Source organism: Neovison vison, chromosome 2 (assembly GCF_020171115.1).
Source record: "Neovison vison isolate M4711 chromosome 2, ASM_NN_V1, whole genome shotgun sequence".
In the NCBI taxonomy this organism is placed as follows: Eukaryota; Metazoa; Chordata; class Mammalia; order Carnivora; family Mustelidae; genus Neogale; species Neogale vison.
In genome coordinates this window covers 98823730-98849271 of record NC_058092.1, presented here as the reverse complement: position 1 = coordinate 98849271, position 25542 = coordinate 98823730, and the positions used below count along the sequence as shown (strand labels likewise).

The 25542-nt window shown below is 41.1% G+C and overlaps 1 protein-coding gene across 4 annotated transcripts in view; it reads left to right on the top strand.

Moving 5' to 3' along the window:
- Positions 1-25542, top strand: part of DENND2C (DENN domain containing 2C) — an 80626-nt gene that overhangs the window by 38503 nt on the left and 16581 nt on the right. For 2 of the 4 annotated variants that reach the window (XM_044238962.1, XM_044238965.1), the window contains exons 2-11: positions 1940-2948; positions 3899-4035; positions 4649-4761; positions 5393-5563; positions 10091-10187; positions 16134-16178; positions 18378-18565; positions 22866-22975; positions 24526-24595; positions 25330-25407. In XM_044238962.1, coding sequence (XP_044094897.1) covers positions 2143-2948; positions 3899-4035; positions 4649-4761; positions 5393-5563; positions 10091-10187; positions 16134-16178; positions 18378-18565; positions 22866-22975; positions 24526-24595; positions 25330-25407 — 1815 coding nt within the window. In that variant the 5' untranslated portion in view covers positions 1940-2142. Of the gene's footprint in view, positions 1-1194; positions 1243-1362; positions 1425-1939; positions 2949-3898; positions 4036-4648; positions 4762-5392; positions 5564-10090; positions 10188-16133; positions 16179-18377; positions 18566-22865; positions 22976-24525; positions 24596-25329; positions 25408-25542 lie in introns of those variants that run through there. The other 2 variants (XM_044238963.1, XM_044238964.1) reach the window with 2 other exon arrangements.

Genomic DNA, 25542 nt, shown 5'->3' with positions numbered 1-25542 from the left:
CCCTAAAATTTCTTTAGCCCTAGCAAATTTGATCTTTCTTCCCAGTTTGATCCATTCGTACCTTCCAGTCATTCATATACATTACATACATTCACATATTAACAAAGGAAAGGTAAAGAAAGCATTGACAAAGACTGCTAAAAACCTCTACTAGGCTCCTAGGAGAGAGAAAAATACAGTTGACCCGTGAATGACACAGGTTTGAATTGTGCAGGTTCACTTCTAGGTAGATATTTTGCGATAAGTACAGGACAGCACTGTAAATATATTTTCTCTTCCTTAAGATTTTCCTTAATATTTTCTCTGTTTTTTAATAAGAATACAGTATATTTTAAAAGAATACAGCATATAATATGTATAACATACAAAATATGTGTTAATCAGCTGTTAATGTTATGGGTAAGGCTTCTTCCTGCCATCTGTAGGCTGTTGGTAATTAAATTTTGGAGAAGTCAAAAGTTATATGCAGATTTTCACAATAAACCGTGTGTATTGTGAGGAAAACGTGAGTCTCAAGCACACCCTAAAATCCTTAGGACTACTCTATAAACATCAGAAGTGACAAAATGATTTTCAGTTTAATAGTGAGCAGTGACTGATTGGGCCTTCACATGGTACGCATTAGTCTTTATGGACAGTTCTGGGCCTGGGCCCCAGATGGTGTGGGCAGGTCACGCACAGCAAGGGCTGGGGACTGTGGTGGCGGTGGCAGCAGCCAAAAAAAGAAAGAGTTCTGCAACAACAGCTTTGGTATTTCGGGGCTTAGGGTTTGTTTTTTTCCACCCACATTAGTTTAATATCTTAAGGTTATTTAGAATGATTTTTTTTTTTCATTCAGTCCTCATCAGAGTCTATTTGCAGGCCAAGCTGATTTTCCTACAAGCTTGAAGGAATGTTTGAAATGAAAGTTGATGGAAGCCCTGATTAGCAATTGTCCCGCCTAGAATAAATTTTGCGTGTGAATTGTGTATCATTTTTGGTCAGCTGCCCTGACAGAGCTGGGCCAAGATATTTTCCTGCCTGTTAATCAAGGCCCCACAGACAAAGCTCAAGGAAGGATGACCCCTGCCTCAGGAAGTTTTGAATCAGTTGCTATTTATAACCAGTATACAGTAGAACTTGAGATCGGGTCTTTACTCAGTTGATAAGAACAGTTCTATGCCAAGTTTTACATTTGAGGAAACATTTATGGGCCTAAATGAGTGAAGCCTGTCTGTGAAAGGAAGGACTGTGACAGTGCCTGTAAGTATTTTTGCTGATTTGGGTCAAGGGTGTGGTGGCCACAATGTGCAAAAGTTCAGTGGATGACAAAATAAGTTATGATATTTTAAAGCAAAGCAACTGATAGTTAATGGCACATTGACTTGTCGTTAGCACTGTGCGTATGGAGTCCTGTGCTGCTAAATGGGAAAGTTGAAATAAGGGTATGTTGAAATAAGGGCTAGTATTATCTCCCAACATAGAAGAGGAGGAGGAAATTAGGTATTGATGTGTTTCCAGACTAACTGGATCTTTCTCTCGGTGTATGCATAAACTTATTATTTATTTGGGAGGTATTTCTTTATATGTATGCTTTTTATAATACTCTAATGGTTCTTGTTTGTTAAGAGAAGTTTTCATAAGAAATTGATTTTACAAAGTAATATTGTATACTACTATATGTAATCTCTTATAAAACCTCCTTCTATGTAACTTAAGGAAATTAAATAGGGCAGAACATTAAAGCTGACAATTTGAGAAATATCACAAGGTAGTTATTTTCTCTGTGTTCTAGCACCATCTTAGGAATGACTTTATGGAGTTGAATGATTTAGTGGATGACAAGTATATTTTTACATATGCAGTGTAAATGAATTGTTTAGGGAGAGATAGGCAGTGTTTTAGTGGACTTTAGGAAATTATAAAACTGTGTTAACATATGATTGTCTCTTTTTAATAGGAATATTCAACATAAAGTTGCAGCCGTTTTCCACAGGATCAGTAATCAAGATTTTTCTTTTTAAAAAGAGATTTCCATGTTAAAGATGAAAGGAAAATGCTGGAATTGTTTGGATACTAAGTGACAGGATAAAGAGTACGGTATTTCAGTTACTTATAATGGAGCCTCAGTAAAATCCGTACTTTGTGCACCCAGCTGGGAACATGGATGCCGGTTTTTCTCGTTCTGCTGTTCAGACACTGTCAAGAAGCCACTGCAAAAATATCAAACAAAAAATTTCTCAGTGGGAAGGAAGAGCTAACGGTATATCTAATCCAGAGAAGTGGCATCCGAAGGACTTTGGAGTGAGATATACTAACTGCCATCAAGAGATTCTTCTTAAGAAAAGTCCTGTTGCTGAGGCAAAGAGCAAAAAGTTGGATATAACCAACTCTCGAAGTGTTGGTCTAGACGTTAATGAAGATGCTAACAGCCCCGATCAAACTGAGGACGAAGGTGGGCAGTGTGGATGTGATGACCCACACCTCTTTAGAAATGAATCGGAATCCAGCTGGGTATGTTCTAGGGTCAAACAGATTGAAAGCTGGAAAGGGGTTGTTCTGGATCCAGAGACTTCCTTACCTCCGGGAAACTTCTATACCTCCCAGATACTGTGGAAGAAAATAGAAGCACTCCCCCCAGATAAAGTCTTAAATTTGGCTTTAGAACGCTGTGACTCTTCAGAAAAAGAAAATTTCAGAGTTCTGGATAGTTCATATGGAATAACCAAGAGCTTAGAAAATATTTACTCTGAACCTGAGGGACAAGAATGCGGACCTTCTATAAATCCTTTGCCCAAACCTCGCAGGACATTCAGATATTTGTCTGAATCCGGTGTTACGCCATCTAAGGAAAGAAACTGTGACAGAAAATACTGTGAAAATAATTCCTGCACAGAGGCTTCTTTGGCCTCTTCTCAGGAGCCTGAACCAAAGAAATACAGCAGAAAAATCAGAGGGAGATCTAAAAGGTATGTTTTTATTTGCTCTGTGATGATCTTTCTAAGTGTTGCCCTTACAGAGCTGCTGAGCTGCTTTTCTCCTTTCAAAGCCATTTTCATTTCCCTGCCTGGGTTCCATGCCTAGTTTGATTTTACAGATGTTGATTAACCCAAGGGAAAAGTACCTACAAAAGGAAATAATACCTAAGACAATTTGCGGACATAAGAACATCGGGAAAACTTGCATTTTGTATCATGTAAGAATGTGTAGGGAAGTAAGTACGTTCTTCTGCTTCATTTAGGACATGCTGGTCTTGGCTTCACTTTTCATCAGAGTGAATTTTATAAAGTTATGCAATAAAGAACGTGAATGTAGTTGGCCAAAGGCCTCCAGTTTTCTCATGGCGTATATAAGGTATCAGCCTAGTTTATTATTCTTAGGTATATGATAAAACACCTTTGTAATTTTGCATGCAAGTCCTTTACTTACTGATTTCTAGCATACCAATTTAAAAAACACTAGCGTTTCATTTATTTATTTTTTAAAGATTTTTTAAAAGATTTTATTTATTTATTTGACAGACAGATCACAAGTAGGCAGAGAGGGAGGAAGGGAAGCAGGCTCCCCGCTAAGCAGAGAGCTCGATGCGGGGCTCGATCCCAGGACCCTGAGACCATGACCTGAGCCGAAGGCAGAGGCTTTAACCCACTGAGCCACCCAGGCTCCCCATTTTTTAAAGATTTTTTTAAATTTATGTATTTAACAGACAGAGATTGCAAGTAGACAGAGAGGCAGGCAGAGAGAGAGGAGGAAGCAGGCTCCCGGCTGAGCAGAGAGCCCAGTGCAGGGCTCAATCCCAGGACCCTGGGATCATGACCTGAGCCGAAGGCAGAGGCTTAACCAACTGAGCCACCCAGACGCCCCAAGAACACTAGAGTTTTAAAACAATATAACTTTAAAACATATCTTCTTTCTTAAGGAAATCCTTTGAATTTGAGGATATTCAGCACTTTCGAAATCGGAGCTCACAGAAGATTCATGAAGAACTTGGAAGAAATTCCGGCTCAGCACTTTATTACACACAGTCGGAGGACAATATCTATGAGGATATAATATGTACGTGTCCACAAACTTTGCAGTTAAATTTAATAAGTATGTACTTGGTGGAGCCCTTAACTGTAGGATGGTATTTTCTTTTATAATCAAGTGTATGTTGCTGTAGCTGTTTCTTTTATTTTATTTTTTTTAAAGATTTTATGTATTTATTTGACAGAGAGAGACACAGGGAGAGAGGGAACACAAGCAGAGAGAGTGGGAGAGGGAGAAGCAGGCTTCCCGCCACAGAGCAGAGAACCTGATGCAGGGCTCGATCCCATGACCCTGGGATCATGACCTGAGCCAAAGGCAGACAAGCTTAACAACTGAGCCACCCAGGCGCCCCACTGTTTCTTTTAAATATGGAAACTTTTGTCATATAAATTCTTTTATTTTTGAATGGTTTTTGTAGCCAGTTTAGTGGACTGCTGAGTTCAGAAGTAGATGTTTATAGTATATAGTATTTTGAGAATTCTTTCAGCTTGGTGGGATGCCTGAGTGGTTTTCAAGCTTAAAGGGCCAGCAATGTAGACTAGGGAGCTGACATAGTTCTTTATTTCTCCTCCTAGCTGTAGTCCCTTTGTTTCCATGTAACTGTGTTTCTCTAAACTTTGTTTTCCCATTATTTTTCAAGATCCCGCCAAAGAAAATCCCTATGAAGACATTCCAGTGCACCCTTTACCCATGTGGCGATCCCCTTCAGCTTGGAAGCTACCACCCCCAAAAAGTGCTTTCAGAACACCAAAGGTAAAACCAAAGGATCAGTATGAGAAAACATTATATGTAATTAACCTAAGAAAACCCAAGATTCTTGTTTGTGATCCGCCAAAAAGGTTAAAGTGGTTTAACTAAGGCCAAGATGAAGAGGCACTGAAATATGGGTCTTGTTGGTAGCGGTGGTTTTTGTGTTCTTTGTGGGGTTGTGGGGGGCAGCACACAACTTTTTGTTTTCTTTCGTTTTGGGATTTCTGTTCACTTACTAGGACTTCAAAAATATGAGATTATGCACACCTTTAGACAAGCTACTAGCTTTTCGTTTCACTGTAGTTACCACAGCTCCCTATTAGTCCCACAACAGTCTGTGCCCTGAATTACCTGACTTGTCCCTGAAAGCATTCGTCACCCCGGCAGGCAAAGACTGCCTTGAGTTAATGAGGACTCTGAGTTGTTGTTTTCTGGAAATGTGATGACATCTTTGTAGAACATTGGATTAGAAACCTGATAAATGACTTTACAAATGGGGAAAAAGAAATTCTGATATCCTCAACTGAGGTGACTTTAAAGACAAGAGACATGTTTTTCTGAGATAACTTGACCTTGACACATTGTCATTCCCTACACGATCTTACCCTTACCAGTACATCTTCTCCTGTTTTAGCTTCCTCCCAAACCACATTTCCTCAACCGGAAGACTATGGAACTGAAGAGCTCCCAAGCTTATTTACGGTCAAAGCTCACAAAGGATACCACTTTGCCTGTCACTTTAACTGAATGGAAGCTTTTCCGAGCTGGAGAAGTTGCAAACAGGAAGAGGAAAAATCTTCCAAGGGTAAGGACTCTAGTACTTTCATTCTTTGACTCTTACTTCATTTCCATAAATGAGAATAAATACACTTTAGACTGAAATGAATAATAGGTTAGAACTGATCTACTGGAGGGGCAGCTGGGTGGCTCAGTGGGTTAAGCCTCTGCCTTCAGCTCATGATCTCAGGGTCTTGGGCTTGAGCCCTACATTGGGCTCTGCTCAGCCAGGAGCCTGCTTCCCCCCCTCTCTCTGCCTGTCTCTCTGCCTACTTGGGATCGCTCTCTCTCTGTTAAATAAATAAATAAAATCTTAAAAAAAAAAAAAAAAAGGACTGATCTACTGGAATGAGAAGATTTGGAAATCAGCCTTAAAGTTTAGGTTTTTGCTCATGCAAGAAAAATGCATGAGTGCCTTTTGCCAGGGCTTTTTTATGGATTTGGAAAATTGATTTTAGATGGAAGGTTTCACTTCAGTTACCTTAGTTCTCATTAAAATCAGCTGCCTGTTTCAAGGAAACACTAGAATCTCATGTAAGAGGACATTCTGTTAAGCTGGCTTCAGTGTTGTTCTTTTCTTTCTTTTTTTTTTTTAAGATTTTATTTATTTATTTGAGAGAGAGAGAGTGCACAAGCTGGAAAGAGGCAGAAGGAGAGAGAGAAGCGGACTCCCCGCGGAGCAGGGAGCCGGGCATGGGGCTCCATCCCAGTACCCTGGGATCATAATCTGAACCAAAGGCAGACTCTTAACCGACTGAGCCACCCAGGCGCCCCAGTGCTGTTATTTTCACTCACTCATTTAGTTGCTGAAGTGAACACTTTTATGCCTGAGTTTACAGATTTTCAGTAATCACAAAGTATATGCCTTTAATTTGGGGCAAAATTTTCCATTTGGGGGAAGAAGAAAGAAATTTGACTCTTGCTTGGGAATAGAAATTATCAGCAATTACATTAAATAAATTATTTTTCTCTCAAGGGAGAAAAGTCAGTAAATCTAAACCATCTCAGACAGAGCTATTAGAACCAAAATGAAGAAATTGGAATTATTTGTAAACAGATACATATTTTTTTAAGGAGAGACACTTAAGAAAGTGCATGAAAATATTTTTAAATTCTTTGTTACTTTGTTCTTCTGTAATTTAGAACATCTTCAGGATAATTCTGCAGAAACGAAAAAAAAATCAGATCACTTAAATAGTATTCCTTCCCTTAATCCCATCTGAATGAACTGCATGTATTCATTTGGCACGCAGTTTTTGTACCTGATTTTAACATTAAACAAAAGTCCCAGATGTTTTTTGGTTTAGTAACTGCTGATCGGTTCCTTGGGAAATATTCTGTTCCACAATACTTTAATTCTTCTGATCTATTTCCTGCCCCTCCCTCTTTATTATGTGAACAGTTAAAGACACACGGTTCTAAAAAAGCACCAAACACATCTCTCTCAGTGAAAGAAAAAAAAAGCAAACCTTTTCAGCTGTTTACTCTCCTGCATATGGTGAGGAATATGTAAGAATCTGATATTTAAAGAATGGCTAGGCTTTCTAGAGTAGTTCTGTCCTCGGATCTGTCATGCCGGCACAACAAAGCAGCCTCCTGCATGGCCCAGAGACAACAGATAATGTGTTCACAGGGACGAGAGTACAAACACAGAAGGGACTGCATTTAAGACGTGATTCTCGGGGGACCTGGGTGGCTCAGTCGTTAAGCGTCTGCCTTCAGCTCAGGTCATGATCCCAGGGTCCTGGGATCGAGCCCTGCATTGGGGTGCCTACTCAGCGAGGCTCCTGCTTCTCCCTCTCTAATTCCCCCTGCTTGTGTTCCCTCTCTCTCTGTGTCAAATAAATAAATAAAATCATTAAAAAAAAAAAAAGACATGATTCTCGGAATGACATTAACAAATATTTGGGAGTAATGGATTGTAGATTTCAGTGAAACCAATGGAAATTTGCAGTGCTTTTAATATCATGCCTCGGTGTTTTAGGTACTGTGGATCCCCAAGTACTCAAAGCTCTTTCTCTTCCTAACTTGGGTGATGTGATCCAGCTTTTCCTTTTCTGGTTATTTCCTCAAAGGCCTTTGGAGAAGTGAGTGCGGGGAATGTGGTGATGAATCCTTGATGACCAGCAGGAATAAACTATTAGCGACCCTCCTTGGATTAAATCCTTTTAGGATGTTCTATTTGCAATACAAAATTTTGACTTTTTTTTTTTAAAGATTTTATTCATTTATTTGACAGATAGAGATCACAAGTAGGCAGAGAGACAGAGAGAGAGAGAGAGGAAAGCAGTCTCCCTGCTGAGCAGAGAGCCTGATGCGGGACTCGATCCCAGGACCCTGGGATCATGACCTGAGCCGAAGGCAGCGGCTTAACCCACTGAGCCACCCAGGCGCCCCCAAAATTTTGACTTTTGAGTATCTTCAGCCACAGCATTCCATGAGGAAAGCAGTTTTCATTTACTTTCCCTTTGATGACTAGAACTATCCCAGGAAGGAAAACTGGTTTCATAGTTTGAAAATCACTGATCTAGTCCATATGCCTCTTCCCCACCCTTCCTTTCTTTCCCTACTGTGAAAGCCTGTTTCACAGCCTGTGGGATTGTTTCCTAGAGTAGATTTCCCAAGGTCTCATATTATTTGTGTCAACTGTATATAGCAGTATGGTTTCTATCATTTCGTTGGAAGAATATTCTATAATACTTCCTGCTGTACCCTACAGTATTTACTGGAAGATAAATGTAGGCTCCTCTTCCTAACTCATAAGCAAAATTACAATTTTATTACTTTATCTCATGTTTCGAGAACAGACAGTTCCCTTTCCTTTATAATATTTGAGGCTCCTTTTGAGTATACTTTTCAAATACTGATTACTAATTACACTATTTTTAGGGGTGCCTGGGTGGCACAGTCAGCTAAGTGTCTGACTCTTGGTTTTAGCTTGGGTCATGCTCTCAGGGTCATAAGATTGAGCCACATGTCAGGCTGTGCACTCAGCATGGCATCAGTTTAAGATTCTGTCTCCCTCTCCCTCCCATCCCACCCCTAGAGAACATGCTTTTTCTCTCTAATATAAGTACATAAGTCAATCTTTAAAAAAAGAAATAATTACACTATTTTGGTATGTCTCCAAAATACATGTTTGCTCTCATATGTCTTTCCTATAGACCCTAACAATATCTTTTTATGTTGAATTCCCTTATTTTTTTAATAATGGTAATATTTAAGAACACTGGTAATTTTTCACTTGAATGGCAGCTATAAATCTTTAAAAGAAGAAACTCATCCAGAAATGTGGGAATAATCTGCATATTGGAAGCACATGTTTCTCACATGTTATTTTTCTTGCTCTGGGCTGATTCACTGCCTGTGGATTGCCAGGACTGCTAGAGAAACAAGGACAAAAGAGAAAACAGGAACATTTTTCTCAAGCAAATTTGTTGGTTCTTATGTTCCTAACAGTTGTAATTCTGGGCGTTAAATATGTTAAATCAGGATTAATGATTAAAGAAAAGCTTGGAATTTTAAGAAGGAAAGAGAAATATGCATGGAAAACTAATGATTTCCTTCTTTCATTTCTTTTTTAAGTGTATTTACCTAAGCAATCTCTACACCCACGGTGGGGCTCAAACACAGGCTCCACCGACTGAGCCAGCCAGATACCCCAAATTCCTCCTTTTAAAAGTGACTCTGTTCATCAGCTTGGTTTTTTTCTCTCTTTTAAAAAAGATTTTTTTATTTGAGTTTTGTTGACACATCTTTCCTTTTTTTTAAAAAACCTACTCTGTGTGCATGTCTGTCTTTCTCTGACACGGCAGCAAAGAAAAAAATTCCAAGTAATGCTTACTAAGTGGAACCTGCTTTTTATACTAAAGTATATTTGAGAGCCTCCTATTTTTAGGATGTTTCTAAAATAAATTATAATATTAGTGCTCCCAGTAGCAAAGAGAGTATTTGCTTTGACAAAAACTTTGTCAACATGATTATTTTCTTTTGCAAAGAATTCCTGGGAACAGAAATAACTGAGCCTTACCCTGACTTCCAAGTGGAATGAGTATTCTTCTTCCTCCTCTGGGCGATAGGGAAGGCTTGGTCAACAAGTAGAATGCAATAGGCAGATTTCTTGCATATTGTGACATAGAGTGACAAGGAATGTCTCTAAGAGCCTGTGCTGGATTCTGCTGGAAATGACATACCCTTTCCTTCTCCTCTTACCCATGTTGTATGGACTTTGTATTAGAACAACATGTCATCTTAATAAAGATCACTTTAGTTTCAAAATTTTTAAAATGTGAAGGGTTTTATTTATAAAAATGGATCTTTCTCTGAATGAGAATCACTAATTAAGATCATCAGAACTTTGTATTGAATCTTTAAAAAGAAAAAGTGGAGGCACTGACTTGTTCAGTCAGTGGAATGTACAATTCTTGATCTGGGGTTGTGAGTACCAGCCCCAAGGTAAGTGTAGAGATCACTTAAAAATGAAATCTTTAAAAAAAAAAAAAAAAAGAACAAGTTGGTGTTGGTTTTAACTTGTACTTTTTTAATCTTTTTTCAGCTTGTATTGAAAATCGCTGACGTATTTGAATCTAAGAGAGGGAAAAAGAGGGTGAAGTTACAGCCATACACTGGAAAAGATGTACCTCCCTCAAAAGGTAAGAATTGTTCCTGATGTCCAGAGCTATCAGGATTTGAGGGGAAAATCACATAACTTAATGTCTATGTGATTATAATTTTTGGTGTACTTTCTTATCCCACTTCAATATAACTTTTTTTTAAAGATTTTATTTATTTATTTGACAGAGAGAGAGAGAGACAGCAAGCAGGGGGAGTGGGAGAGGGAGTAGCAAGCTTCCCACAGAGCAGCGAGTCCGATGCAGGATTCGATCCCAGGACCCCAGGACCACAACCCAAGCCGAAGGCAGGTGTCCAACCAACTGAGCCACCCAAGCGGCCCTCAATATAACTTCTTTAGGATAAGGGATTATTTCTATTCTTCCTCAAATCCCTTTTATTTAGTTCTGTGGCAAGTAATAACGTAAAAAAATTAAATAAGTTTAAAAATATTAGAAGCCAGTAAGACTGATTTTCTCTTTTTTGAAAAAAAAAAAGACTAATCTTCAGAGGCAGAATGTATCATTATTTTATAATCCTACTTTGATTTATAGTCATTTATCAGTATTGACCCTTTAGTGGAGATATGAGCATATTAGATATATACAGACTACAGGTGTGTGGTGCTCAACTGATAATCATCTACTCAGCTCAGTAGTTTTATCCATCAGATGCCTAGAGAAAATTTACATTGTCTTTTTTTTTTAAGATTTTTAAAAATTATTTATTTATTTATTTGACAGCGAGCGAGCGAGAGAGAGAGAGAGAGAGATCACAAGTAGGCAGGAAAGCAGGCAGAGAGAGAGGGGGAAGCAGGCTCCCTCCTGAGCAGAGAGCCCGATGCGGGACTCGATCCCAGGACCTTGAGACCATGATCTGAGCTGAGGGCAGAGGCTCAACCCACTGAGCCACCCAGGCACCCCTAAAGATTTAATTTTTTATTTTAGGGAGAGCATGAGTGGGAGGGGCAGAGGAAGAGGGAAAGAGAATCTCAAGCAGGCTCAGCACTGAATGCAGAGCCTGACATGGGGCTTTATCTCAGCCGCCTGAGATCACAACCTGAGCGGAAACCAGCAGTGGGATGCATAACTGACTGTGCCACCTAGGCGCCCCAAAACTCATCTTACTTAATCAAGAAACTTCCAGCATCCATAGTAAGTTCTTAGAATTTCATATAGATTCATGCAAGATTCTCAGCTTGGCTGTCTGGCAAAGAATATGTAGAATTTAGCAATTTTTGTCAAGTGGGAAACAACAGCCAAGTCATACCACAGAAGAAAGTTTCCTATTTTTGCAGACATCCAAAGACAGCAATTTTTTAATTTCCCTTGAAAACCTATCCTGCATTCCAACAATTACTATCTGAAAATAAAATCCTCTATGCTGCAATTTAAGACTCTTTTCTTCTTACTCTAAAATCAACTAGTCACCATTTTAGATACAAGTGTTCATATTTTTTTCCAGTTTTCATATTTTCAAAAGCAGTTATCAAAACATGTTCCAGTCTCTTCTGCAGAAAATAATTTTGGTTATTGTGACTCATAGGTACCTTTTACAGAATGCAGTATTAGTTTTCCTACACCCTTTATCTCATGGACAACATCCGACAACACTAGGAGGCAGGGACTACCCTAATTTTATAGAGGAGGGAGTGGAGCCAGAGGAGGAAATGTCTGTTTGAAGGAAGGAGCATGGGACCATAAAATCTTATCCTTTATTATCACTAACAGTTACTCTCAGTTTTTCTCATAACCCTTGATTTTTAGCAGTTTATTTCTTCTCCATGTGTATCTTTTATCCTCAACAAGGGTATTGTCAAAGGCTTTGTGTTTGTGTAGTTCAGAACTAGATACAGAAGATGAAAACTGATGGCAGTTACCATGCTGGACCCTTTCAGACACATTCTCATTAATTTTCTCAACAGCCCTATGTGGCAGATGTTATGTCACTGTTTCTAGATAAGGAAATAATTGTAAATTTCAGGTTATGTAAAATTTCAGGATACTGGGGCCCGGACAAATTCTTAGAGAACTTTACCATTTTCTCAGATTAATAGCAGTCTTCTTCTTCTTTTTTTTTTTTCAAATTTATTTATTTGACAAAGATCACAAGTAGACAGAGAGGCAGGCAGAGAGAGAGAGGGAAGCAGGCTCCCTGCTGAGCAGAGAGCCTGATGTGGGACTTGATCCCAGGACCCCGAGATCATGACCTGAGCCGAAGGTAGCGTCTTAACCCACTGAGCCACCCAGGCGCCCCTAATAGCAGTCTTCTAACAAGTGTACTGTCAAGGGGTACTGCTGAATGGACTCTAACTGAGCTCTTATTCTGTTTGTATGCCTTATTTATGCCTTAAGGATTAGGAATATTTTAGTAGACTTGACTCTAAGATAAGTTTTTGAAGAGCCAAATCCTTTTTTTTGTTTGTTTTTTTTTTATGTATCATTATTGAAAAAAAAATTCAACAGTATGAATGGCGAGCTTCTAATAAGCACAAAAACAAAAAAGAAAGGAGCAATCTTCCCCACAACTGCATTTTTCTTTTGCATAGCTCAAAGAAAATACACATTTACCCAATCTCTGGGAGCAGGTCCTCTAGTGGGTCTGAGGAATTTCTCTCGTGCCTGAGGATCTCCTGGCTCCCTATTCACATTCTCACATTTTTTGTTTTCCTCCCTAAGCTTTTGTCTGTAGATCAACAATGACTAGTAGAACCAGATAATTATATTTACCTACTTTGTCAGTACATGCTAAGTTTTACTGAATCTGTTCCAACCTAGACGTTTCTTAACTTTTAGTTATCAGCTCTTAAAAAATGATTTATTGTTTTTCTTCAATTCTATCATTATAATTTTGGTGTTGAAGTCACATATAAAAAAAGGGACAACCTCTTTCTTTTTTGATCCCTACAGATTCTCAGTAGATTTTCCCATTCGCCTTATAAACCCTTTCACCCTCATTCAGTGTCTTGGAAAGCAGATCATCAAAACCTACAGATGTGAATGTATTAAAGCTATCTAAATGAGCTTTGGTAGGGTCTTTTTCCATTGTATTACCTTTCCTTCCTTTCCCCTTTCTTTTTCTCTCTCTCCAGACCCTTAATAGGCCCCTAAGAAGTGTCTGATGCTAAGGACACAAACAGGACTCAGGAGCTCACAGTGTTTGTTCCTTCATACTAAGTAATGCTTCCTAGCTCCATTATGCTTTCTATCACGGATAATTTGAAGTTATAAAGCCTGTAAGATAGTAGCTGTGCTTGCAGTCATCAGAGCATAATGTATGCACTTGTCAAATCACTGTATTGTACACCTGAAACTAATGTAACACTGTGTGTCAACTATACCCAAATCAAAAAAAATTGGGGATGTCTAACTGGCTCAGTCTGTAGAGGGTGTGACCCTTGTTCTCAGGGTCATGAGTTCAAGCCCCACACTGGGTGTGGAGCCTACTTTAAATAAATAAATTAATTTAAAGATTTTTTTTTTTAAACAACAACAAAAAAAAAGGTGCCTGACTGGCTCAGTCAGTGCCTGGCTCTTGATCTCCAGGTCATGAGTTCAAGTGCCATGTTTGGGCATAGTTCCTACTTAAGAAAAAAAAAATCGAACCTGCCAAAACCCATACAGTAAACAACATTTAAATAGTTCCTTTTTCTGTTATATCTCTTATGAAGAAGCAGCATTTTTTAACATTCTCTTATTCCTTATTATTAAATTTAAATGAATATAGCAAGAAATTATAATAATAAACCCCCCAAGCATCCTAATTGCTCCCAGAAAATTTTATGCACATGTAGCTGTTTTTCTACCCAAATAATTTTTTATACCATTCAGACTTTGTATATCTTTTTTTTTAAGATTTTATTTATTTATTTGACAGAGAGAAATCACAAGTAGATGGAGAGGCAGGCAGAGAGAGCGAGGGAAGCAGGCTCCCTGCCGAGCAGAGAGCCCGATGCGGGACTCGATCCCAGGACCCCGAGATCATGACCCGAGCCGAAGGCAGCGACTCAACCCACTGAGCCACCCAGGCGCCCCCAGACTTTGTATATCTTGCTTAAAACAGAAAGTGATATATTTCAGAACTCTTTAGTACCAACATATGGAGATCCACATAGCTGAACTACACAGTTCATTGTATGGATGTAGAAGGATTTTATTTAAACTGGTAGACATTTTGATTGTTTCATATTTTTTTAAAAGATTATTTATTTGAGAGAGAGAGAAGTGGGTGTGGGAGAGGGAGAGGGAGAGGGAGAAACAGACTTCCCTCTGAGCAGAGATCCCAACTCGGGGCCCAGTCCCGGGACCCTGGGATCATGACCTGAGCTGAAGGCAGACACCCAACAACTGAGCCACCCAGGTGCCCTGATTATTTCACGTTTTATTTAACCTATGGATTTGAATATATATATATATATATATATACACACACACACATTTTTTTTGCTCTTCAAACAATGCTATGTTATACATCTTTTTGTATATATATTTGTATATTGGTAAGAATACATCTGTGGAGGGGCGCGTGGGTGGCTCAGTGGGTTAAGCCTCTGTCTTCGGCTCAGGTTATGATCTCAGGGTCCTGGGATCAAGCCCCACATCAGGCTCTCTGCTCAGTGGGGAGCCTGCTCCCCACCCCCACCTCTGCCTGGTTCGATGCCTACTTGTGATCTCTTTCTCTCTCTCTCTGTCAAATAAATAAAATCTTAAAGAAAAAATACATCTGTAGAATAAGTTCTAGCAGTGGACTTAACCAGAAAACATGTACCCTAATATTTTTATAACTGCTGTCAAATTGTCCCACACATTGTAACTGCTTCCATTTCTATGAACAGCATTGGAAAATGACATTCTTCTCATAGTTTTCACTAATACTGTGTTGTATAAAGCTCTTTTATTTTTGCCAATACCATGGTTGAATATTGGAGCTTATTTATTATTTTAGCTTGCTTTTCTTTAATTATAAATTTGGACAGTTACCATGTTAACCAACAGTTATAAATCTTTTTCTATGTATTGTTTATTCCTGCCCTTTATTCATTTTTCTGTTGTGCTGTAATTTTTCTTAATCATTCATAACAGCTGTTTGAATATGAAGAAATTTATCCTTGTGTCGGCAATGTGTATTATAAATATCTTCCCAGTTCATTGTTTACTTTTCAAATTTAGTAATTTTTTAATAAGGTAGACAATTCACATTTTTATATAAATAAACTTATATGCATTTTTCGTTTATAACTCCTAGCCTTCTTTTTCTTGATACAGAAAGTCCTGCCTTAGCACCGGGTACCTCTTAGGAAACTATGGAAGTGTCTGGAAAGAAAGAAAAGGCGAAAGGGAGGAAAGTTACAGAAAGATTTTCCCTTTCTGTGCCTTTTAAAATTTTGCTTTAACTTTTCCAACTTAATCTAGAAATTTTTCATTTACTTGTTCAGAAAGCTCTGAGTGCTACAAGCAGTCTGAGTACTGTAAGAATTCAGAGTAAAGAACACTGAGTTTGGTCTAGAGGTAGCTTAGAAGTATCATAAAAGGGGTATGGTTCTTCGTAAATACATATGGTTATCCCTCTGAGCCCCACATTTTCCTATGACTCTAAATTCATAGTGGGTTCTGTGTTGAGATTTTGATTCACCCTGGTTGGTGTGTCTACCTTTGATATCTTATTTGGGAATATAAAGACAAGGCAAGGAAGGTAGAAATAGAATCTACTCTGAACCAGAGTCCATAGAATTAGGGAGGAGCTGGGACCTGGGGAGGGTGGGCGGGGAGAGTGTGGGATGAAGCCAGGGTGGACAAGTGGCTTCTTGGAGTCGTCTGTTCTCTTCCATGACTGCCCGACCCTGTTTTAACTAAGTGTCTGGAGAAAGGCTCAGCATCCTTAATACTCCCCATTCCCAAGTCTCCAGGTCCATGGAGGCCTTATGCTGTCCCCACCCCCACGGACTTACTACTGTTGGACAGTACAATAGGAACTCTCTCTCTTTTCAGGTGAAGCCAGTGGGAACGAAAGTGATGCTGAGTATCTGCCAAAGAGTGAGTGAGTCAACAGGGCTGCTCCCTTTCTCGAGATGATCACGGTCATGGGTGGAGTGGCACCTTCCTTTGGGATTGAGCACATTTTCCCCACATTAAACTCTATTTTGTAGGCTATTTCTTCATTACAAGAACCTGTTGAGATTTGGGGAACTATACAGTACGCCATCAGATGTTTGACAGCGTTAAAAATCTGCCGTGTTGCAATGAGGCAGACAGGCTGGTTCTTAAGATGGAATGTTCTTAGGGGAGCGGTGGGGCTGCGTGTTCAGACATATGTGCGGTAGTTTCCCAGCAGCCAAAACAGAGTGTGTGAATCATCCTCTGAGACAAATACATACCATTAAATATCTGATTTTTCATAGTCATTCACATGTACTTACTTAAGTAACTTCATTATCTCTGACATCAAGACAGGAGACATTGATCTGTTTCTTCTCACAGGCATTTATTTATATTTCAAATTATTGTGCCATTTACTTTCTGTTAGGATATAGAATCTGCCATGTGCAATTTTGGCTGTATTTCAAGAACTTCATGGTGCTCTGTATCCTTCATCTAATAGGTTTTCACAGCAAATTATAAGTTCCTGTTTAACTGATTGATCGACATACTGAGGCATGGGAAAAGTCAGACATGAATTATCCAAGCTGAGGACTGGGCAGTTCCAAGTCTGATACTCTGATCTTATGATTAATAGTCACGTGCTCTCTCTGTTGGCCTAAATCGCTTCAGGTGTTTGATTCAGTAGCCTGACTGAAGGTGAAACTTAAGTCATCATCAGGTTCAGCTTGCATGTGTAAAAATGACGAATTTAGCGCCGTCACTACTGAGAAACAGGACCTAAAATTGTCTTGACTTGAACTGAGACCTTTAGAGTTAAGTAAAGCTTTGCCTAGAGCCTAAATATACTGGATAATTACAGGGAGCCATTCTGAGGTGAATTTTTTTTTTAAAGATTTTATTTATTTATTTGACAGAGAGAGAGATCACAAGTAGGCAGAGAGGCAGGCAGAGAGAGAGGAGGAAGCAGGCTCCCTGCCGAGCAGAGAGCCCGATGCGGGGCTCGATCCCAGGACCCTGAGATCATGACCTGAGCCGGAGGCAGAGGCTTAACCCACTGAGCCACCCAGGCGCCCCCTGAGGTGAATTTTTAAGTGTTCTTAATATCTGATCCATAGTATAACTTTTGGGGGGACAGAATGCATCCTATCTCAAAAGAAAAGCGAACAGTTAGAGACTGGGTCTTTTAATCGTGGCTCAGAATGACACATAATCAAATCTCTGGGATGCTTAGACTATTTCTTCTGCAAGTACTGCATTTCCCCTAGAGGAGACTACCCCAGATTATTCACAATTTAGAGATAAAGGAGAAGAAAGGCTAAATGCTCTCCAATTTTGAGTGGAATTGCTCATACTATTTAAATATTTAGTATGCTTCCATAATCTCATTCTTTTGAAAACTAGTCCATTAATATATGTCTTCTTTATTTTTTTAAGATTTTATTTTTTTATTTGACACAGAGAGATTACAAGTAGGCAGAGAGGCAGGCAGAGAGAGAGGAAGGGAAGCAGGCTCCCCACTGAGCAGAGAGCCCGATGCGGTGCTCTATCCCAGGACCCTGAGATCATGACCCAAGCCAAAGGCAGTGGCCTAACCCACTGAGCCACCCAGGCGCCCCTAATTGATGTCTTCTGCTGCTTCATTTTTTTCCCTCTTCATTTAGCACCATATGTCGATATAAGCATATGTCCATTATTGGCAAATGTTTGCCAAGGAGAGAAGGGAAAAGGACAGTTCTGTTAATGTGAGGATTATTTTTGTTTGAATTTTATCAGACTCATCTCTTCTGTACCTAGCCTCTGTAGGACTCAGTTCTTCTATCAGATGTCTCTCTCACACACACGCATGAGCGTGTGATTTCATGGTCCTGACAACGGCATCTGTTGTCAGGCTGGTGCTTTCACCTGACATTTTCCACGTATCCCGCTGTTGTGTCATGAAAGATGGGACAGCACAGGAATATGTATTGGGTTACACATAGAGTATGGGTGGGGACGGGGAATGTCAGAGCCCTCCCAGGTCTGTCTGTGTGGCTGGCACTGGGTAGGCAGTCCGCAGTTGGCAGTGACCGAGTGAAGAGGAGTCCATAGGGTTCATGAACCGAGGATAAACCACGCTCCCTGGTTTCATTGCAGATCGCCACAAGCGCTTAGCACAATTGCAGCAGTCTTCCAAGAGGAATCCTCACTACCAGACCCTGGAGAGGGATCTCATTGAACTACAGGAGCAGCAGCTCTTTGAACTTTTTGTGGTGGTGTCTCTCCAGAAGAAACCATCAGAAATAAGCTACATCCCGCAGGTTATACAGCAGTTCCCTAGCAAGGTAGGTGCAAGGAGACCCAAGAGGCATTCGGGAATGTTCTTGCATCTCTGTGTGTATTGTATTTCCTCTCTTCTTTTGATTGTGGTCTGAAGCAGCTTTTACTACTACTGTACCTCTTGTGGGATCTGGTAGGTGACTCTGAGGACATCTCCTGTCAGGACTGAGCTACAATTGAGGGCCATAAAAGCTCATTATCCAAGTTGGTTTTCTAGTTTTTGCTCTGCTGTTTACTAAGTATCCTTTAGCAAGTTGCAAAGCCTCAGTTTTCTTGTTCTTAATGGGGGAAATGATAAATATGGCAGAATAGGTAGCAGTTTAGAGCTAACTCTGCACCTGCCACTTATTAGCTCTGTGACCTTGAGCCATTATTAACTGCTCTGTGCCTTGGTTTCTTCATTTGTAAAATGGAAGTAATCATAATAGTGTCTATCCCACTGAGTTGTACTGAGGAGTAAATGAGCCATATAAGGCACTTAGAAGAGTATCTAGCATATAGTCAGCACTATAGAATGTTATCCTTTATTAGTGAGCGTTTAATGAGATAATATATGTGAAATGCTTAACACAGTGTCTGGCACGTAGCAAGCACTTGATAAATGGTATTTATTATTAACAATATTCTTTGGGTTTTTTCCCTATCTTATGCTTGAGGGAGCATAAGATTAAATAGCAAATAGAAATCCCACTAGAGGTTGAAAGACTCTAGAAGAAAGGAAAAAGTTTTATATTTTATTTTCTATTTAATTTTTCCTGCTTTTTGAACAAGGGGCCCACAGTTTGATCTTGTTCTCCGCTCTGCAGATGATGTAGCTGGCCTCGGTAAGGAGTAGTCCTTTCACAAAGGGACACTGACTCACGCGCCTTCTTACTCCTTGGACCCCTCCTCTCATTTATGTTATCTGCTTAGCTGCTTTAGGACCTGAGGTTTAAACCCTGAGTTACATGTTTCACCAAAAAAGCTAGTGAAGCCCGATTGTATTGCCATGGAATCAGAGACATTTCCTGCGTGACTTTTCATTTAAAAAAAAAAAGTGCTTGACAACATTCCTACTGTAAATAAGTCTGTGTTTAATTTCTTACAAAATTCTTCAGTGTGGCCTGAGAGCACAGTGTCACAACACTGAGCCATAGAAGTCATAACAGTGTAATCCAGAGAGTCTTGAGTGTTAGGGTCCGTGATCAAAGGAACGAGACTGATACAAAGCGAAGGTCAAGCAAAACTTTATTTCACGCCAAGCATCAGGAATCAAACAGCCGGTCAGAGCTACCTCTTACGAAAAGGCGGTGACGATGATCCCAACAAGGTCACTTCCAAGAAGGCCACTCTGGACGAGGCCGCTCTAGATGACGCTGCTGCTCCGCAGATGAGGCCGCTCCATGATTGGAGCCGTTCCCAAGAAGAGGCCACTCCCAAGACAAGGCCACTGCTCAATGAAGTTGCTCCCCGGACAAGGCCGCTCCCAGAAGAGGCTGTTCTGGACAAGACCATTTCCTAGATGAGGCCACTCCCAATGACAAAGAAGCAACAATGACAAGGAGGACAACCCGGATGACACAGACTCTGCTCCCCACGATGCTACTCTGACCAGGCTTCCACCCGGAGGAAGCCACCACTGCGGACAAGGCCACTTGTGGTTCGGGGTGGCGAGGCATTTTGCAGCAAGGCTGCTGGTGTCTAGGGGCCGTTGGCATCTCAGGGCTGCTTACGCCTCGAGACCGCTGGCACCTAGGGGCTGCAGGTGTCAGGACCGCCAACTGCTGGCATCCAGGGTCTGTAGGCATCAGGACCGCTGGACCGCTGGGGTCTCGGCAGCTCGCCGGGCTGCTGAAGGCAGGGCCACCGGAGGCTACAGGCTGCAGGCGGCAGCTCGGGGCCGCGGGAGGCGGGACCGCCAGAGGCGGGGCCTCAGGCGGCTCCAGGCTGCAGGCGGCAGCTGGGGGCCGACGGATGCTGGATGCTGCGGGCAGCGGCTCAGGGCCGCCGGAGGCTGGACCGCCGGAAGCTGGAAGCTGCAGGCGGCTCGAGGCTGCAGGCAGCGGCTCGGGGCTGCAGGAGGCGGGGCCGCCGGAGGCTGAAGACTGCAAACGCGGTTGTAGCTCTTACAAGAGCTGTTACAGCTCTTCTATTAACCGTTGACTCCCCTGCTCTCCGCGGACTTCCACCGCTCTCCGCACCGCTTCACTGCTCTCGGCCGACTCCATCGCTCTCCTGCAGCAGCAGCTGACAGCCTGGCAGAGCAACCTTTATGGGGGTGGCTCAGCCCTGCCCCCACACAGGCGGCCAATTGAATTCCAATTTCCCCAGTGGCTATACATACGCCTCACTGATTGGATGTCTCCACTCAGTCTGCCCCACCCTTACATTCAGGGTCCACAAGCAAGTTCCTCTGGGAGGGGCAGACCCTTACATTGAGGAATCTGATTTCCCATAAGAGAAGCTCAATTTTTTCTCTGTTTTTCCATCAGTCTTACATTTGCTGAGAAAGCTTGGGGTTGAACATGTTTTCAACAAAGCTCGAATTAAGGGACTCAGAACCAGCTAAAGACCCAGTGTGACTCTGGCAGTGATTCAGGGTTGTTTCTAAGTCAAGTTTCTTAGCATCTTTGTGCATGAGGCTCCTCTGAGTTAAGGTGGGAAAGAGCCGATGAAGTCTCTCCTGATGGTGTTGTGGAGAACCGTAGATGAAGATGATTGTGTGTCATTTAACAATATAAAATATTGTTATATAAAATTATATTATGTATAATATAAAATATAAAATAATTTAATAATATAAATATAAATGTATAAATATATATAATATAAATATATATAAAAATAATAGAATATGAGACGACCAAAATCTTGTGAGAGTGGTTTTCCAGGGGCACCTGGGTGGCTCAGTTGGTTAAGTGTCTGCCTTCGGCTCTGGTCGTGAGCCCAGGGTCCTGGAATCGAGCCCTGATTTGGGCTCCTTGCTCAGCCGGGAAGCCTGCTTCTCCCTCTCTCTCTGCTGCTGCTCTCTTTACTTGTGCTCTCTCTCTGTCAAATAAATAAAAATAAAATCTTCTTAAAAAATGAATGCTTTTCTGGGGCGCCTGGGTGGCTCAGGGGGTTAAGCCTCTGCCTTCGGCTCAAGTCATGATCTCAGGGTCCTGGAATCGAGCCCCGCATCGGGCTCTCTGCTCAGCAGGGATTCTGCTTCCCCCTCTCTCTGCCTGCCTCTCTGCCTACTTGTGATCTCTGTCTGTCAAATAAAATCTTTTTTAAAAAATGAATAAAATCTTTATTTTTAGATTTAAGATTTATTTAAGATCAAATAAAATCTTTTTTAAAAAATGAATGCTTTTTTTCTGATGAGCTTATATTGCAGTGACTCAGAATGGCTGCCTCTTCTGTTTAGTAATTAAATTAAAGGATCTGCTGTAATATGTTTATTAAGCTTATTATCTGCTTGTTTTAGTACTACTTTTTAAACATCTCTTGGTATAATTAATTTTAGATAGTTCTTTGACATACAATATCAGGCTTGCACAGAAGGGTCTTTTTTTTTTTTTTTAAAGATTTTATTTATTTATTTGAGAGAGAGAGATCACAAGCAGGCAGAGAGGCAGGCAGAGAGAGAGGAGGAAGCAGGCTCCCCGCTGAGCAGAGAGCCCGATGCAGGCCTCGATCCCAGGACCCTGAGATCATGACCTGAGCCGAAGGCAGCGGCTTAACCCACTGAGCCACCCAGGCGCCCACAGAAGGGTCTTTCTTACTAGAATTTTACAGGAAGTTGCAAACCAGTAATTAGTTAGAAGAGATTATATGCTAAGGGAAATGATTATATATGGGATAGATTCTAAAAGTAGTGTCTTTTCTAAGTAACATTCACCTGCCTTTTCGAAACATTTCTGATTATTGATCAGAGAGTATCTGGAGCTAACTGGGTTTTTGCTCTCAGCATATTATATCATCGATTTTTATTTGATGTCCTGTGATTCATAAAAATATTGTTTCCACTAGTATGTGAATCCTGAATTAAGATTCTATCTCTGGACTAGAAACTATTTTCAGTCACCTCTCTTGCATCAGATTATAGGATCTTCACAAGTAAACATTTCTATGTAAAAATAAGATTCTTTATTCTTAACTCTGTTCTCCGTGTGTCTTCAGTGATTATAGGTCTTGGCCTTCCGGTCTTGTTAAACAATATAAAACCGTGCTGAGATAACTACTTAGGCTTATCAGAGACCTCTTTTCCCGAGACGAGGCTTTTTGTATTTCTAGTCTCCACTTACATAGAATATTAGTCACCTAAGACATTATCTTTTTCAGGGTGATCATGGCTTTAAACAGTCCAAAGACACTGAAGAGAGGCTCAAAGTTATCCCCAAATTTTGTTTTCCTGACTCAAAGGACTGGGTGCCAACCTCAGAACTCAAGAGGTAAATATGCTCCTTTATCTGATTTCTGTTTGTTGGAACTGCAAAAGTAGAATCAGAATGTTTGCAAAAAGGGTAGAGCCAGCAGTTAAAGCTACGTGGACACTGTGGCAGGTCAAGGATGTTGTGGGAGGAAAGGAAGAAACAGAATTAGAACATTTCCTATGTGAGTACAGAAAAGAAAAACATGGAATAGTTTCAGTGTCAAAGGGAAAATGAGTTTGAGAATCTCTGTAGCTTGCCAGTTCTGCGGTGGGGTGGGCGGGGAATATTCCATTTCACATACAGTCAGAAATGCCACGAAGTGGACAGAAAAAGGAAAGAAGACTTGAGCTTTGGGACTTTCCTTAGAAGGAGCTAGAACAGAGCAATGTCTGCACCTTGTTTGTCCTTCAGGTGGACAGAAGCCACAGTGCAGGTTGTACGTTTCCCTCTGAACCTTGTACAAAGGGAAGCTCCAGACTGGGAGGTGTGAGTGTATTGAGAAGGGAAGAGCACGAGGGAACCGTGTTCAATCAGCAAACAGTCGTCATCTCTGAATCTCAATCTCACTTTGTTCGGAACTATGATTATTGACCATGCTATTGGGGCTGAAAAGCGTGACTCTGGGAAGCATGTCACATGCAGATAACCTGCTGGTGGACAGCCTCCCCTGTGGCCTGAGCAGCTGCTCTGCCCTTCCGTGTCACGTCACCTCCTGTCTGACCAGCTTGGCCTGATGTCTGCTGTCCTCTCTGAGCCATCGGTCCCAGTGCTCTCATGCTGCCACGTGCACTGCAGCTTCTTTCACACCGGCCTGGCTGCTCTGTACCTGGCTTTCCTCCCCAGCCAGTTATATGGGGTTTTTTTTCCCGAGACCATTTGGAAGACACAGAGGAGTAAATAAAAAAGCAGAAATTATATGTCACTGGCATTCTGGTACTCAGAGAGAATAACTATATATTTTGGCGTACTTCGTTTCCATTTTTATTTTTTGGCCATATGTAGACATATGTATTCACTGTTCAGATTTAGATTCCTTTGATTATTAATGACTTTCTGTCTCGGTCTTCTTTTTGAAAATTACCTATGCAGATCTTTTGCCCGTGTTTCCAGGGAGGAATGGGTAGTCTCCTATTAACTTTTTTACACCAAGGATCTAATCCTTGGCCTCTCGCTGTTCCGTAGGACCTCTTGGGCCTAAAAGGAAGAATTTGGAAGGACAAAAGAGCTTATCCAGGTCCTTCACAGCTTACCTAAATGTTAGACTAAGTTGGATATTCACTAAAAGGAAGAGTAGGCTTGATTCCTAGCTAGAGTGGATGAAGAAGAACGTAAAAGCAGACAGTGGTGTCAGCGTGTCTCCCACACATACATGCTCACTCCAGTGCCAGCCAAGACATTCTCAGGCCTGGACATTCTCCCTCAGGAGGAAGGTGACTTGCGATTAATATGGTATTAATGCCTCCTCTCACATCCCAAAATGACTGCTGGACAGTCCTTTTCAGTCGTCTTTTCCATGAAGAATGCCCTGAGCGATTGTTTGGATCTCAAACTATTAACTGTTTTTCCAGTGAAACATTCTCCTTTGTCTTAACTGGTGAAGATGGGAGCCGGTGGTTCGGTTACTGTAAGAAGCTCTTGGTAAGTACCAGACTTGGCTATAGGTGGGGTTGGTCAAGTCAGACGAGAAACTTCGAAAACCTTATTACTAGATGAGTTTGAGGGCTACTTAATGATCTGTGTATTAAAGAGGCTATGTTGGGGCGCCTGGGTGGCTCAGTCAGTCAAGTGTCAGCCTTCAGCTCAGGTCATGATCCCAGGGTCCTGAGATCGAGCCCCACATCAGGCTGCCTGCTTAGCGGGGAGCCTGCTTCTCCCTGTCCCTCTGCCTACCCACCCCCACTCATGTTCCTGCTCTGTCTCGCTCTCTCAAATAAACAAATAAAATCTTTTAAAAAGAAAAAAAAGGTACATTAACTTTAAATAGTAACAGCAAGATTGGAGTTAGCCAGTGTTCCAGAATAAGAGGGTTACGGACTTTTATTTATGTGTTTGTTTGCTTGTTTTTTATTTGTTTGTAGTAGATGAAACCAATGACAGAGTGGCTAGAGATCAGTCTGGGTCTGTCTGCGGGTGAACTGCTGTGAGCCAGTCGTCAGAGCTCTGAGCTACTTTGTTCTTGCTTAGGTGCCCCCACTAAAACTGGAATAAGTTGTGCTGTCACATTTTAGCGTTTTCCCATCCATCTTTCAGTGTTCAGTGAGCATGAGATCCTTGGTTCCTGCTCGGTACTGAAGACCACCAAGAGCGTGTTAATAATTTCCATGAACAGGCTTGTGAGGCTTCATGGTTGCTTTGATGTTCTTTTCTTCTAGCCGGAAGGCAGAGGGAAGCGACTTCCTGAGGTCTACTGCATGGTTAGTCGCCTTGGCTGCTTCAACCTTTTTTCCAAGGTGAGTGCAGCTTGAGCCCTGGGAAAGGTGCTGTTTTTTTCTGGGCTCTAAAGAAATTTTTATCTCTGATGTTGTCACAAGGCAATGTTCAGTGATATGGCCTCTAACAAACGAGTTTAGGAAGGGTTCTCAGTA